The 16,652-nt window shown below is 42.7% G+C and overlaps 1 protein-coding gene across 1 annotated transcript in view; it reads right to left on the bottom strand.

Annotated features, from left to right (window-relative positions):
• LOC139374173 (tyrosyl-DNA phosphodiesterase 1) overlaps positions 1–16,652 on the bottom strand; it is an 89,732-nt gene that overhangs the window by 17,510 nt on the left and 55,570 nt on the right. The window contains exon 16 of the mRNA XM_071115186.1: positions 809–859. Within this exon, the coding sequence (XP_070971287.1) occupies positions 809–859 (51 nt within the window). The remainder of the gene's footprint in view (positions 1–808; positions 860–16,652) is intronic.

The raw sequence follows: 16,652 nt of genomic DNA, 5'->3' as shown, positions 1-16,652 counted from the left end.
GTAGATGTCCTAACCGACTTGCCAAAACTAGATTGTTAACAAGAAATTTGTGGAGTGGTTGAAAAACATGTTTTAATGACTCCAACCTAAGTGTATGAAAATTTCCGACTTCAACTGTATGTTTATATATATATATATATATATATACACATACATATGAGTATAGATTTTTATCATAATTGAGATTCATCATACTAGGGGATTTGTACAATTATTTTTAATAACAAACATGGTGAGTGATTTTTTTTTGCACATATTAAAAAGGAAACTTACAGTACATGATTAAATGAATAGCTACAATAACAAAACAATGTAATACCAACGTGTTTGAGTAGGGCTGGAACAAAAGTCTGCAAACAAAGTAGTTCTGCAGGAGGTTTGGCCAGCCACTAGAGTGAGGCCAGTATACAAAAGCGAGAGAGGAGCTCATCTCCTCACTTTAGCACCAGGTAATGGAAAGTAAGGGATGCCTTTAGGTCAGAGTTACTGAAGACAAGTGAGAGACAGACAGTATGAAAAAAGGAGGGAGGAAGGGTAGGGAGAAGGTTGACACGAATGAGAGATGACAGAGTTATAATTGTACTAAGGAGACAGAGTTTGACTGGACAGGTAGTGAGAAGGGGAGACAGAGAGAGAGAGAGAGAGAGAGAGTAACAGTGTCTCATCCTCCATTCCATTTGATTTAGCCTGTCTGTGCACCATAGGAGCAGAATGTGGAAGGTCTGGCAAAGGGTCCGGGTAACTGGATGTTTAAGGGAATGTGTGTGTGTGTCTGGCGTGGTGGTTCAGGAGGGGACCCAGATGTTACCGTGTGTGTCTGGAGCCTGGGTGTAGGGAATGTTCCACATCCATGGCTGATCTGAGGAAAAACACAGAAACACACACATTAAAAGGTATCTAGAATTTCTCAGCATTTCTCCCCTATTTGGAAGCTAGGTGAATTGCCACGGCACTATCAATCAATCAAATGTATTTATAAAGCTATATTTATAAAGATATGTTCTGGATAGCGTCGAACAACAACATTGATGTATATGCTGATTCAGTGAGCGAGTTTATTAGCAAGTGCATCAGTGATGTTGTACCCACGGCGAATATTAAAACCTTCCCCGAACCAGACACCGTGGATTGGTGGCAGCATTCGTGCAAAACTGAAAGCGCAAATCTCTGCTTTTAATCAGGGCAAGGTGACCGGAAACATGACTGAATACAAACAGTGTAGTTATTCCCGCCGCAAGGAAATCAAACAAGCTAAGCGTCAGTACAGAGATAAAGTAGAGTCGCAATTCAACGGCTCAGACACGAGAGGTATGTGGCAGGATCTACAGTCAATCACGGACTACAAAAAGAAAACCAGCCCCGTCGAGGACCTCGATGTCTTGCTCCCAGACAAACTAAACTTCTTTGCTCGCTTTGAGGACAATACAGTGCCACCGAAACGGCCCGCTACCAAAACCTGCGGGCTCTCCTTCACCGCAGCCAACGTGAGTAAAACATTTAAACGTGTTAACTCTCGCAAGGCTGCCGGCCCAGATGGCATCCCTAGCCGTGTCTTCAGAGCATGTCCTCAGAGCATGCGCAGACCAGCTGGCTGGTGTGTTTACGGACATATTCAATCAATCCTTATCCCAGTCTGCTGTTCCCACATGCTTCAAGAGGGCCACCATTGTTCCTGTTCCCAAGAAAGCTAAGGTAACTGAACTAAACGACTATCGCCCCATAGCACTCACTTCCGTCATCATGAAGTGCTTGAGAGACTAGTCAAGGATCATATCACCTCCACCCTACCTGACACCCTAGACCCACTCCAATTTGCTTACTGCCCCAATAGGTCGACAGACGACGCAATAACACTGCACACTGCCCTAACCCATCTGGACAAGAGGAATACCTATGTAAGAATGCTGTTCATCGACTACAGCTCAGCATTTAACACCATAGTACCCTCCAAACTCGTCATTAAGCTCGAGACCCTTGGTCTCGACCCTGCCCTGTGCAACTGGGTCCTTGACTTTCTGACGGGACGCCCCCAGGTGGTGAGGGTAGGAAACAACATCTCCACCCTGCTGATCCTCAACACGGGGGTCCCACGAGGGTGCGTTCTCAGCCCTCTCCTGTACTCCCTGTTCACCCATGACTGCGTGGCCATGCACGCATCCAACTCAATCATCAAGTTTGCAGACGACACTACAGTGGTAGGCTTGATTACCAACAACGACGAGATGGCCTACAGGGAGGAGGTGAGGGCCCTTGGACTGTGGTGTCAGGAAAATAACCTCACACTCAACGTCAACAAAACAAAGGAGATGATCGTGGACTTCAGGAAACAGCAGAGGGAGCACCCCCCTATCCACATCGACGGGACAGTAGTGGAGAAGGTGGAAAGTTTTAAGTTCCACGGCGTACACATCCCGGACAAAATGAAATGGTCCACCCACACAGACAGCGTGGTGAAGAAGGCACAACTGCACCCCTTCAACCTCAGGAGGCTGAAGAAATTTGGCTTGTCACCAAAAACACTCACAAACTTTTACAAATGCACAATCGAGAGCATCCTGTACTGCCTGGTACAGCAACTGCTCTGCCCACAACCATAAGGCTCTCCAGAGGGTAGTGAGGTCTGCACAACGCATCACCGGGGACAAACTACCTGCCCTCCAGGACACCTACACCACCCGATGTCACAGGAAGGCCAAAAAGATCATCAAGGACAAAAACTCTGCTATCATCCAGAAGGCGAGGTCAGTACAGGTGCATCAAAGCTGGGACCGAGAGACTGATAAACAGCTTCTATCTCAAGGCCATAAGACTGTTAAACAGCCATCACTAACATTGAGTGGCTGCTGCCAACACACTCTAGCCAATTTAATTATTAAAAATTGGATGTAATGCATGTATCACTAGTTACATTAAACAACGCCACTTTATATAATGTTTACATACCCTACATTACTCATCTCATATGTATATACTGTACTCTATACCATCTACTGTATCTTGCCTATGCCGTTCGGCCATCGCTCATCCATATATTTATATGTACATATTCTTATTCATTCCTTTGTTGTTGTGAACTTGTTAGATCACTTGTGAGATATTACTGCATGGTTGGAACTAGAAGCACAAACATTTCGCTACACTCGCATTAACATCTGCTAACCATGTGTATATGACCAATACAATTTGATGTCTTGAGATGTTGCTTCAATATATTCACATAATTTTGCTTCCTCATGAAGCCACCTATTTTGTGAAGTGCACCAGTCCCTCCTGCAGCAAAGCACCCCCACAACATGATGCTGCCACCCCCATGCTTCACGGTTGAGATGGTGTTTGTCGGCTTGCAAGCCCCCTCCCCCCTTTTCCTCCAAACATAACAATGGTCATTATGGCCAAACAGTTCTATTTGTGTTTCATCAGTCAAGAGGATATTTCTCCAAAAAGTACGATCTTTGTCCCCATGTGTAGTTGCAAACCGTAGTCTGCCTTTTTTATGGTGGTTTTGGAGCAGTGGCTTCTTCCTTGTTGAGCGGCCTTTCAGGTTATGTCGATTATAGGACTCGTTTTACTGTGGATATAGATACTTTTGTACCCGTTTCCTCCAACATCTTCACAAGGTCATTTGCTGTTGTTCTGGGATTGATTTGCACTTTTCACACCAAATTAGGTTCATCTCTAGGAGACAGAACGCATCTCCTTTCTGAGTGGTACGACGACTGCGTGGTCCCATGGTGTTTATGTACTTGCATAGTTTTGTTTGTACAGATGAACGCAGTACCTTCAGGCGTTTGGAAATTGCTTTCAAGGATGAACCAGACTTGTGGAGGTCTACAACTTTTTTTCTGAGGACTTGGCTGATTCTTTTGGATTTTCCCATGATGTCAAGCAAAGAGGCACTGAGTTTGAAGGTAGGCCTTGAAATACATCCACAGGTACACCTCCAATTGACTCAAGTTATGTAAATTAGCCTAACAGGAGCTTCTAAAGCCATGACATATTTTCTGGAATTTTCCAAGCTGTTTAAATGCACAGTCAACTTAGTGTATGTAAACATCTGACCCACTGGAATTGTGATACAGTGAATAAGTGAAATAATCTGTCTGTAAACAATTGTTGTAAAAATTACTGCACAAAGATGTCCTAACCGACTTGACAAAATTATGGTTTGTTAACAAGAAATTTGTGGAGTGGTTGAAAAACTAGTTTTAATGACTACAACCTAAGTCTATGTAAACTTCCGACTTCAACTGCGTAAGCAATGGATAACGAACACAACTGTATTTTATCGATGACAATTTGATGGCACAGAGATTCCGTGATGAGATCCTGAGGCCCATTGTTGTGCCATTCATCCGCTGCCGCTGGATCTGTAACACAATTCCTGGAAGCTGAAAATGTTCCAGTTCCTTCATGGCCTGCATACTCACCAGACATGTCACCCATTGAGCATGCCTGGGATGCTCTGGACAAAATGTTTACGACAGCATGTTCCAGTTCCTTCATGGCCTGCATACTCACCAGACATGTCACCCATTGAGCATGCCTGGGATGCTCTGGACAAAACGTGTACGACAGCATGTTCCAGTTCCCGCCAATATCCAGCAACTTCGCACAGCAATTGAAGAGGAGTGGGACAACATTCCACAGGCCACAATCAACAGCCTGATCAACTCTATGCGAAGGAGATGTGTTGCGCTGCATGAAGCCAATGGTGGTCACACCAGATACTGACTGGTTTTCTGATCCTCGCCCCTACCTTTAAATAAAATGTATCTGTGACCAACATATGCATATCTGTATTATCAGTCATGTAAAATCCATAGATTAAGGCCGTATTAATTTATTTCAATAGACAGATTTCCTTACATGAACTGTAACTCTGTAAAATTGTTGAATGTTGATTTTATATTTTTGTTCAGTGCATTCAGAAAGTATTCAGACCCTTTTGTTTTTTTTTCACATTTTCTTACATTACAGCCTTATTCTAAAATTGATTAAATTACATTTTTCCCCCAATCTACACACAATACCCCATAATGACAAAACAAACAGGTTTTTAGAAACTGTATAAAAAATAAAAACAAAAATACCTTATTAACATAAGTCTTCAGACCTCTTGCTATGATACTTGAAATTGAGCTCAGGTGCATCCTGTTTCCAATGATCATCCCTGAGATGTTTCTACAACTTGATTGGAGTCCACCTGTGGTAAATTCAATTGATTGGAAAGGCACACACCTGTCTATGCAAGGTTATACAGTTGACAGTGCATGTCAGAGCAAAAACCAAGCCATGAGGTCAAATGAATTGTCTGTAGACAGGATTGTGTCGAGGCACAGATCTGGGGAAGGGTACCAAAACATTTCTGCAGGAAGACCTGTGTGTTGTCCTTGTTAATGCAGACAGAGAAGAGCTCCAGCTTCTTAATCATAACCTAAATTTTATATTGCTATAGTTGCGGAGAGTCCCTGTAATCCTAGATTCAGATCATTCAGGCGAGAAAAAACATCACCCAGATAGGCCAGCCGTGTGAGAAACTCATCATGCAAGCAGTCAGACAAGTGAAAATTATGGTCAGTAAAGAAAACTTTAAGCTCGTCTCTCAATTAAAAAAAACGTGTCAATACTTTGCCCCTTGATAACCAGCACACTTCTTTCTGTATGTTGTAAAAGCGTTACATGGTCGCTGCCCATATCATTGCATAGTGCAGAAAATACACGAGAGTTCAGGGGCCTTGCTTTAATAAAGTCTTCACATTTTCACTGTAGTGTCCAAAACATCTTTCAAGCTGTCAGCTGCCAAACAGAACAGAAACATAGAACAGGTGTGTGCATAGGGAACTGGGTGTGTGTGGATATTTTTTGAATTGAGGACATCTCTTCAGTGGCAGGTTATATGAAGCCCTGTATGTCATCGTTATAGTCGCTCTTAGCAGCAAGAGCCTCTCGGTGGATGCTGCAGTATACCCAAGTGGCATTGGGAGCAACTGCTCGCCTTACCTCTCCACTATGTCTCCCTGTCATGGCTTTTGTGCCATCAGTACCGATACCAACACATCTTAACCACCAAAGTCCATTTGATGTCTCAAAGCTGTCCAGTACTTTAAAAATACCCTTTCCTGTTGTCCTGCTTTCCAGTGGTTTGCAGAAGAGGATGTCTTTCTTTATTGACCCCCATAAACATAACGGACATATACCAGGAGCTGTGCCAGGCCCGCCACGTCTGTTGACTCATCCAGCTGTAACTAATAGAATTCACTGGCTTGTATACAAAGCAGTAATTGTTTCAAAACATCTCCTGCCATGTCACTGATGTGTCGTGAAACAGTGTTGTTTGATGAAGCAATTGTCTGTATAGTTTTTGGGGCCTTTTCCCCCCAGCCATATCCGTGGCAGTAGGACGAATTAAGTCCTACACAATAGTATGGGGCTTGCCTGTCGTAGCCACTCGGTAGCTCACCATATAAGATGCCTCTAGCCCCTTCTTATTAATAGTATCTGTTGCTTTTATACACGTCTTACTACTCGAAAGTCTTAATTCTCACAACAAAAAAAAACCCTGTTGCTTATTTTTCAAATTGGCACGATTTGTTTCTAAATGTCTGTGCAAGAGTGAAGGTTTCATTGAGTTGTGAGATAGTACTTTTGCACATATAAAACTCACTGTGGCTGAGGAAAGGCCCTACTCCCAATATAGGTGAACCCCAAATCAATTTAAGTTCTCATATTTGCGCATCTTTGATGGTCCAACATCCCTGTCTGTTGTTCTGGGCTTTCCCAGGTGAGGGGGCAGTAGCTCTTTAGATTCACAACTGTGCTTTCTTGGGTACAGGAACAATGGTGGACATCTTGACTTGTCCCGAAGCCACTTCAGCATTGTCTTGGCTGTGTGCTTAGGGTTGCTGTCCTGTTGGAAGGTGAACCTTCACCCCAGTCTGAGGTCCTGAGCGCTCTGGAGCAGGTTTTCATCAAGGATCTCTGTACTTTCCTCCGATCATCTTTCCCTCAATCGTGTCTCCCAGTCCCTGCCGCTGAAAAATATCCCCATAGCATGATTGTTGCCACCACCATGCTTCACCGTAGGGATGGCGCAAGTTTTCCTCCAGACGCAAAGCTTGGCATTCAGGCCAAAGAGTTCAGTCTTGGTTTCATCAGACCAGAGAATCTTGTTTCTCATGGTCTGAGAGTCCTTAGGTGCCTTTGGAAAACTCCAAGCGGGCTGTCATGTGCCTTTTACTGAGGAGTGGCTTCCACCTGGCCACTCTACCATAAAGGCCCGATTGGTGAAGTGCTGCAGAGATGGTTGCCCTTCTGGAAGGTTCTCCCATCTCCACAGAGGAACTCTGGAGCTCTGTCAGAATGACTATTGGGTTCTTGGTCACCTCCCTGACCAAGGCCCTTCTCCCCCGATTGTTCAGTTTGGCAGGGCAGCCAGCTCTAGGAAGGGCCTTGGTGGTTCCAAACTTCTTCCATTTAAGAATGATGGAGTCCACTGTGTTCTGGAGACATTTTTTGGTACCCTTCCCCAGATCTGTGCCTCAACACAATCCTGTCTCGGAGCTCTACGGACAACTCCTTCGACATCATGGCTTGGTTTTTGCTCTGACATGCACTGTCAACTGTGGGAACTTATATAGACAGGCATGTGCCTTTTCAAATCAATTGAATTTACCACAGGTGGACTCCAATCAAGACTCCAATCAAGTTGTAGGAACAAGCTCAATTTTGAGTCTCATAGGAAAGGGTCTGAATATTTATGTATATGTCGTATTTCTATGTAAATGTTTTTGCTTTGTCATTTTGGGGAATTGTGTATAAATTGATTTTTTATTGAATTCATTTTAGAATAAGGCTGTAACGTAACAAAATGTGGAAAAGGGAAGTGGTCTGAATACTTTGCGAATGCACTGTAGGTAGCATCAGTTATTCCCAGTGAACACGTTTCAGATGGATACAAAGCATGGATACTATAGTATTATTCTGTCACACATTCAATAGTCAGTCCTCTGGATACTGTAACAGAGATTTATTTTGTCCCCTCAGAGGGGGAAGGGCTAACTAGTCCGTGGGCATGGTCCTTTGTGCTTTCCTTGTGTTCCTGGACCATTTGCCATGCAGCTCCTGGTTAGCACATAAATTAGGGCCGGACCTACAATATGACAGTTTGCCTCAACCCATTGGTCCAGCAGGCAGAGTCCAATAAATACAGGCAGATGTGAGATGCAGGAAGATGGAACTCTTCTCATACCACTCTTTAGCTACTGACCAAACTTCCACAAGGAGGAGGCTTTGAAGTACTCACTTGCCGACAGAGGAAGATAAGAAAAGTGCAATTGCTTATGTAGATAATCTAAACAAAGTGTTTTGATAAATTTCAAGTATAACAGATCCATATAGAATAAAAAAAAGCGGTGTTCTGCTAATATAGCAATGTGGCAAATATTACACTTGTCTCTCATCTTCTATTGTCATTCACAGCCGATACAGATACTGTACCTATCAACATTTTGTCTGGTGGTACATGTTAGCTGTCATCCCTTCATACTGTGTTGCATATAAGACTGTGTTCCATATAAGACTCTGACATGTTTAAAGAATACACAGGGTCCTTCCTCCCACCGTTCAATTCAATAATAACAAAAGACAATGAAAAGTAATAGATGTCTTGTATAACTTTAATGTCGGGCGCAAGGACTCTCCCAGTTCAGAGATCTGTATCAACCTCTTTTAGTCAGGGGACTCCATGATAAACTCTCTCTCCTGTCCATCTGTAGAAAAACAAGTTACAGTTGATACAGACAGCACTGCTTACATTACCAATGGTTGATAGGCGAGTTCCAGGACAGACAAGTGATAGTATTTTGACCTATGACCAGATCAAATGTGACCAACATGAAGTGGATGCCTGTCCACGTACTGCCTCAGCCTTCTGGTCCTGATATTGGGGAAAGGGGGATACCTAGTCAGTTGTACTACAATGCATTCAACTGAAATGGGTCTTCCGCATTTAACCCAACCTCTGAATAAGAGGTGCAGGGGGGGCTGCCATAATCGACATCCACGTCTTCGGCGCCCGGGGAATAGTGCCTTACTGCCTTGCTCAGGGGCAGAACAACAGACTTTTTACCTCGTCAGCTCGGGGATTCGATCCAGCAACCTTTCGGTTACTGGCCCAACGCTCAGCTACCTGCCGCCCCACGACACTTCTGAACAACAAGTCCACCAGGTTTTATATGTGAATGAAATAAAATATCAACACTTAGTAAACATATAGCGAGAAAAAAAATGTTTCTAGTTTGGAAGTAATTATACTAATACAGTCACTAAGTACAGACTAGATTCAGGCCAGTGACGCGGACGCCTTTACCATGTTACTGAACACTTGCGGACACATATTTGTAGCATGTTAGCTAAAAAAGATTGGTACTCAGGCTAGACAAGTACCATCCTTCATTTATTTTTGCCCTACAGTAGAAGATACAAAATAGACTTTTATGAGAACAGGCGTGTTGTTTTAGCACTATAGCAGACAAAGTCCCTGAATGCTAGCTAGCTAGTTGTAACCTAGCCCTTGATCATGACTTCCAGTTCCAGAATGCCGCAATGAGCAAGTGCAAACCCAAACATGCCTGTTCTCATAAGAGTAGCTAGCTACCAAACTTGCAAATCCGAGTTAGTTATCGCTATCTTTGTCCGAGTTTAAACTAATGTTAGCTAGCAGGGACCTTCTTAGTTAGCCAGTTTGAGTTGAAACATTATCGATAGCAAGCTGGCTAATGTTAAATCCCATCAAACCTTATCGTCAGGTGCAAATCCTCCTCTCTATAATACATAATACATTACACATTAGGGAGAGGCTATGTATATAGACACGTACATCACAGCATCCCAGTATCATAGCTAGCTAACTAGCCAGCTAGCTATCGAGCTACTTACTACACACAAGTCACAGCCATCATGTTGTGCATTCGTTGTTGAATGCAATCCATTCCTTACCATCTTGCCCAATATTGTTGAACGCATTACAAGTTTGCGCCAACATTTCCATTCCTATGCAGAGCAAGTGTGCTTGCACTGCAGACTTGACAACACATGGCAGCTGGGGGCAGACCAAATCTTGTTGTCTCTGGGTAATTGGACAGCATTCGGACAGCAAAATTGGGTATGCAAGTAATCCATCCCCAACCCGTCGTGATGCACTCACTTCCAAATGTCATTTTGGACGAGACTGACTTTATGACCAAAATGATTCAATTTACACTTTAAAATTCATATTTCGATGCCACATAGGTCATTTATAAACAGAGGTTGGTTCTAGGAGGTAGTTTCCCTTTAACGACCTATAATGTCCGTTTCTATGTATAACATGGATAATATCTTCAAAAGTAGCAGAGAGCCTACACTGGAAATGTGATGTGTTTAAAGAGTATATTGTCCAAATAATAAAAATGAACAAAATCAAAGGGTACTTTTGAGATAATAATAATAATAATAATAATAATTATTATTATTATTATGGCCACTTTCATCATGACTTTCAAAACAATTGTTTGTGATACAAAATGTTATAAAGCATGTTCAACATCCTCCCAATTAAGTATTTATGTGAGAATTGCCGGAACAATCTGAGATAGTAAAAGGCAGAAGCTGACGCACACCCAAACATTATTTGTAGAGGTGCTAACTAACTATAAAAAAGAAAGGAAGTCGCACACAAATTTTGCTCTAATGTTTGGGAGCAAAATTAAAGTGTGTTACTTTATTTTTATAGAACAATCTGAGATACCAGAATCGCCCCATAGTCAAAAGTAGTGCATTACATAGGGAATAAGGTGAGATTTGGGACGCAGCCACAAACTGACAACCAGGCTCATGTAAAAACAAATTGATCACTTGATCACTCTGTCTCCCATACACACTTTTCACTACGGTATCACCAGTCCTGGCCAAGTCACTATGGGCCAGCATTACAACAGTGGTGACCATGGTTACCAGCAGAGGAAAATTGGGTTAAAGTGAATGACAGTTCAGTTCCCTGAACAGTCCCAGCAGTGCTTTCTCTCCCAAACGCAGCAGCCATGCAGTGTGCGCTGTACAGATAATGAGCCGTCCTTTATTCCAGAGAACAATAAGTTCTTTCAATAGTGACATGTAAATGAATGATATTGAGTAAAGGTCTACACACTCAAAGGCCCTCAGGATTAGACAACATGTTGACATGTTTAATTAAAAGGATTATCTTGTTAAGTGTGTACTATATGGTTTAGATAAGATTCAATCTGTGTGTGTGAAATCTTCAGCGAAGTGTGTGTGTAGAAGCCTGGTGCACCGTGCTTACATCATGTCGACGAATGAACTAGCACGACTCAAGGACAGTACAATTTCACAGACAATTTCTCATTCACACACGAAGACGAACACACCACTTGTAGACGTGTGCGAGCCGGCTCTGGACAGACGCAGCTGACCATCCCGGACACCATCTCAGCACTCCGCTCTCTCACTCCCACCTCCCATCCTTGGCGCTCACACAATATCGCTGTCCTCACATGCGCTTCTCTCCACCTCAGTCTCTCTGATTCCTGTCCTCACAAACACTCTCTCCTCTTGTGTCTTCTCCACCGCTCTCCTCTCATCAGTCTCTCCCCACCTCTGTCCTTTCATCCCCACCACCAACACCACCGTACACAAGAACATACAGAGCCCTTCGTAATTGGGACAGTGAAGCATTTTCTTCTTTTGGCACTATACTTCAAAAGTACAAATATCTTAAATCAAACAATTACTTTGGATGTTAAAGTGCAAACTTTCAGCTTTAATAATGAGGGTATTTTCATCCATATCAGGTGAACCATTTCAACATTACAGCACTTTTTGTACATAGTCCCCACATTTTAGGAGAGCAAAAGTACTGGGACAAATTCACTTAAATGTGTATTAAAGTAGTAAAATATTGAGTATTTGGTCTCATAATCATAGCATGCAATGATTACAGTACATCAAGCTTGTGACTACAAATTTGTTGGATGCGTTTGCTGTTTGTTTCAGACTATAGAAATGAATGGTAAATAATGTAGTGCGTCATTTTTGGAGTCACTTTTTATTGTAAATGTTTCTAAACACTTCTACATGAATGTGGATGCTACCAGGACGACCCTGAATAAATTGTGAATAATGAGTGAGGAAGTAATAGATGCACAAATATCATACCTCCCAAAAAATGCTAACCTTCCCTGTTATTGTAATGGTGCGAGGGTAGCATCTCTTGGGGATATGATATAAAATGCTAACCTTCCCTGTTATTGTAATGGTGAGAGGGTAGCATCTCTTGGGGATATGATATAAAATACTAACCTTCCCTGTTATTGTAATGGTGAGAGGGTAGCATCTCTTGGGGATATGATATAAAATGCTAACCTTCCCTGTTATTGTAATGGTGAGAGGGTAGCATCTCTTGGGGATATGATACAAAATGCTAACCTTCCCTGTTATTGTAATGGTGAGAGGGTAGCATCTCTTGGGGATATGATATAAAATACTAACCTTCCCTGTTATTGTAATGGTGAGAGGGTAGCATCTCTTGGGGATATGATACAAAATGCTAACCTTCCCTGTTATTGTAATGGTGAGAGGGTAGCATCTCTTGGGGATATGATACAAAATGCTAACCTTCCCTGTTATTGTAATGGTGAGAGGTTAGCATGTCTTGGTGGTATGATATAAAATGCTAACCTTCCCTGTTATTGTAATGGTGAGCGATTAGCATGTCTTGAGGGTATGATATTTGTGCTTCTGTTACTTTCTCACTAATTATTGACAATTCATTCAGAATTATCCGTAATCATTGTAGCATCCACATGTAGAAGTGCGTAGAAAGATATTCTAGTCTTCTTTTACTAAGAATTTTATAAAAATTACTCCAAAATGACAATACATTATTTACCATTCATTTCTATTGGGCACAAAATTATATTTTTACTACTTTAATACACTTAAGTGAATTTGTCCCAATACTTTTGCTCCCCTAAAATGTGGGGACTATGTACAACAAGTGTAATTTTGAAATGTTTCACCCGATACGGATGAAAATACACACTCAAATTTAAGCTGACAGCCTGCACTGTAGACTCATAGTCATTGTTAGTTTTCGAATCTAAAAAGTTTTGAAGTATAGAGCAAAAAGAACAAAAATGTCACTGTCCCAATAATTACGGAGGGCACTGTATCTACAGAAGCTACCTCAGAACAGAAGGGTCACTTTATGCAACTACACTAAATGACCAAAAGGTATGTGGACACCTGCTCGTCGAACATCTCATACGCATTAATATGGAGGTGGTCCCCCCTTTGCTGCTATAAAAGCCTCCACTCTTCTGGAAAGGCTTTCCACTAGATGTTAGGACATTGCTGGAACTTGCTTCCATTCAGCCACAAGAGCATTAGTGAGGTTGGGCACTGATGTTGGGCGATTAGGCCTGGCTCACAGTCAGCGTTCCAATTTATCCCAAAGGTGTTCGATGGGGTTGAGGTCAGGGCTCTGTGCAGGCCAGTCAAGTTCTTCCACAAGAGGTCGACAAACCATTTCTGTATGGACCTCGCTTTGTGCACGGGGGCATTGTCATGCTGAAACAGGAAAGAGCCTTCCCCAACTGTTGCCACAAAGGTGGAAGCACAGAAACGTCTAGAATGTCATTGTATGCTGTAGTGTTAAGATTTGCCTTCACTGGAACTAAGGGGCCTAGCCCGAACTATGAAAAACAGCCCCAGATCATTATTCCTCCACCACCAACCACAGTTGGCACTATGCAATGGGGCAGGTAGCGTTCTCCTGGCATTAGCTAAACCCAGATTCGGACTGCCAGATGGTAACATTTGATTCATCACTCCAGAGAACGCCACTGCTCCAGAGTCCAATCTTCTGGAGTGGCGATCTTTACGCCACTCCAGCCAATGCTTGGCATTGCGCATGGTGATCTTAGGCTTGTGTGCGGGTGCTCGGCCATGGAAACCCTTTTCATGAAGCTCCCGACGAACAGTTCTTGTGCTGAAGTTGCTTCCAGAGGCAGTTTGGCACTCGGTTAGTGAGTGTGGCAACTGGGGACAGACAATTTTTATAGACAAGCTCTATTCCGTTTATTTTTTATGAAAAACTACCCAGTCCTTAACGATTACAAGCATAGCCATAACATGATGCAGCCACCACTATGCTTCAAAATATGGAGAGTGGTACTCCGTAATGCATCATTATTTCAGTGTCTTGTTGCAAACAGGATGCATGTTTTGGAATATTTTTTATTCTGAATAGGCTTCTTTCTTTTCACTCTGTCAATTAGGTTAGTATTGTGGAGTAACAACAATGTTGTTGATCCATCCTGTTTCCTCCCATTACAGCCATGATACTGTAACTGTTTAAAAGTCACCATTGGCATCATGGTGAAATTCCAGAGCGGTTTCCTTCCTCTCTGGCAACTGAGTAAGGAAGGATGCCTGTATCTTTGTAGTGACTGGGTTTATTAAGACACCATTCCAAGTGTAATAAATAACTCCACCATGCTCAAAGGGATATTCAACGTCTACCAATAGGTGCCCTTCTTTGCGAGGCATTGGAAAACCTAACTACCGAGATTTGTGTGTATTGTTGTGAAATTGTTAGATATTAATTGTTAGATATTACTACACTGTTGGAGCTAGAAACACAAGCATTTCACTACACCCGCAATAACATCTGCTAAACATGTAGCAGGTTCAAGGGTGTGGGGTTTCCACGTCACCAAGTTCAATAACAAAACGCGCACAAGGAGCACAACTAGAATGCAAATGTGGAGTTTATTAGGGAGTTTTGCACACTGGGGAAAAGGGGGGAATTCACCAACCATTTCACAGTGCACGTTCTCCTTGTCCGTTCCGTTCTCCAGGGGTAATCCTAAAACTTGGGTCCTCAGCCAAACACAGTGGGGGTCATCAGACAGTCCAGGTTACAACGGGTAATCACACAGATATTTCTCTTTTCTCACACTCTTCATAACACACAACTCTCCGTTCTCTGCCTCTTTGTGCAGGCCGCTTCCTCTTTTATCCCAAAGCACTCCCTGGCTTAATGATCCACCGGCTCGCCTCGTTGGGGCAGGAAGTCCATATAAGTCTCAGGGGTGGAGCCAGCGGGCTGCAAGGTATCATCCTTCAAACACCACTCCCTGCAGTCTACCACAACGTGTATGAGACCAATCTTTTTTATTTTTTATTTTATTTAAATTTTTATGTTTGAATCTGTGTTTGAAATTCACTGCTCGACTGAGGGACCTTAGATAATTGTAGATGTGGTGTACAGAGGCGAGGTAGTCATTCAAAAATCCTGTTAAACACTATTATTGCACACAGAGCGAGTCCATGCAACTTGATATGTTCTGTGTAAAGCACATTTTTACTCCTGAATTTATTTATGCTTACCATAACAAAAGAAGTTGAATTATTAACTCAAGACATTTCAGCTTCTCATTAATTTGTCTAAATTAAATGTGATATGGGGTATTGTGTGTAGGCCAGTGCCCCCCCCAAAAATGTGAATACTTTCTGCAGGCACTGTATATTGTAAAGTGCTTTCTGTCTTTGCCATAGGTGCTATTAAAAGAAGCTGTGTGTCTCCGAGACCTGCACAACTCCGAGAGAATACAGTACATTCCTCCCCTGAAGCTGTAGGCTCTTCTGTTCTGACTTCATCTTTCCCTTTTCTGCTCTCTCTCCTCTCCATTTTGTTCTACCCCTCTCCCAATGTCCTCTTTTCTCTGTTCCGGCTCGCCTCTCCTTCTGACCGCTACTCTCCTTCTCTCATCTTCGGTCCTCTCCTCTCTTGCCCGAGGTTTTGATTTGCAATGTTTGAGCACTAGGAGTGTGTGTGTGTGTGTGTGCGTGCGTCGAGAAGATTGCCATGCGATTGCCTCAAATTACTTACAGTCTGTGCAGGTTGAATTTAAATTCCAACCTTAGACATAAAATAGCTTAATGTCAAAATTATAACATTTTACGTTTGTATATGAGACCTGCATTTTCACAACCATACCATTAGCATCACAGCAACTAATTTCCAGGGAGACGGGCATGGTTTCTGCTCCAGTTCAGAAGTTGATGACACCCTAGGTAACTATTGCTGCATGTTAACCGTTGCCGACAGCGATGGTGGTGATGAGTAGTGATTAAATGCCAGAGAGGTGGCGATTGACAAAGTGACGCAGCCATGTAATGATTACCCATGCTCTCCTCCTCACCCAGCAATTAGACCGACGCAATCACAGTGTGTGACATGTGAGCACGCAAAAGGTACACGCGCACCACAAGGACATACACGAGAGGGTACATATCCACAAGACTGTGTACATATCCAATCAGTGCCTGAGCGTGTGATGGACACACACTCACTGACCCTCTACTTTTTCCCTCATCTTCCCCAGCCTGAACATCTGTCTCCACCCTTCGGAGTCTACTTGTTTCTCTCAAGGTTTCTTCCTTCTAGCGAGCTTTTTCTTGCAAATGTGCCAAAACATGCTCTTGAAGGAATTACTATAAAAGCACTTTCTAAAAGGGCTATATAAAATAAATAGAGTTTGGTTGACTGAATAATTAATAACTACTTAACCAAGAGTCGTCATGGCAGAAAT

This window comes from Oncorhynchus clarkii, chromosome 19 (assembly GCF_045791955.1).
Source record: "Oncorhynchus clarkii lewisi isolate Uvic-CL-2024 chromosome 19, UVic_Ocla_1.0, whole genome shotgun sequence".
In the NCBI taxonomy this organism is placed as follows: domain Eukaryota; kingdom Metazoa; phylum Chordata; class Actinopteri; order Salmoniformes; family Salmonidae; genus Oncorhynchus; species Oncorhynchus clarkii.
Note: the sequence above shows the minus strand (reverse complement) of the source record. Positions and strands in the feature narration are given on the sequence as shown.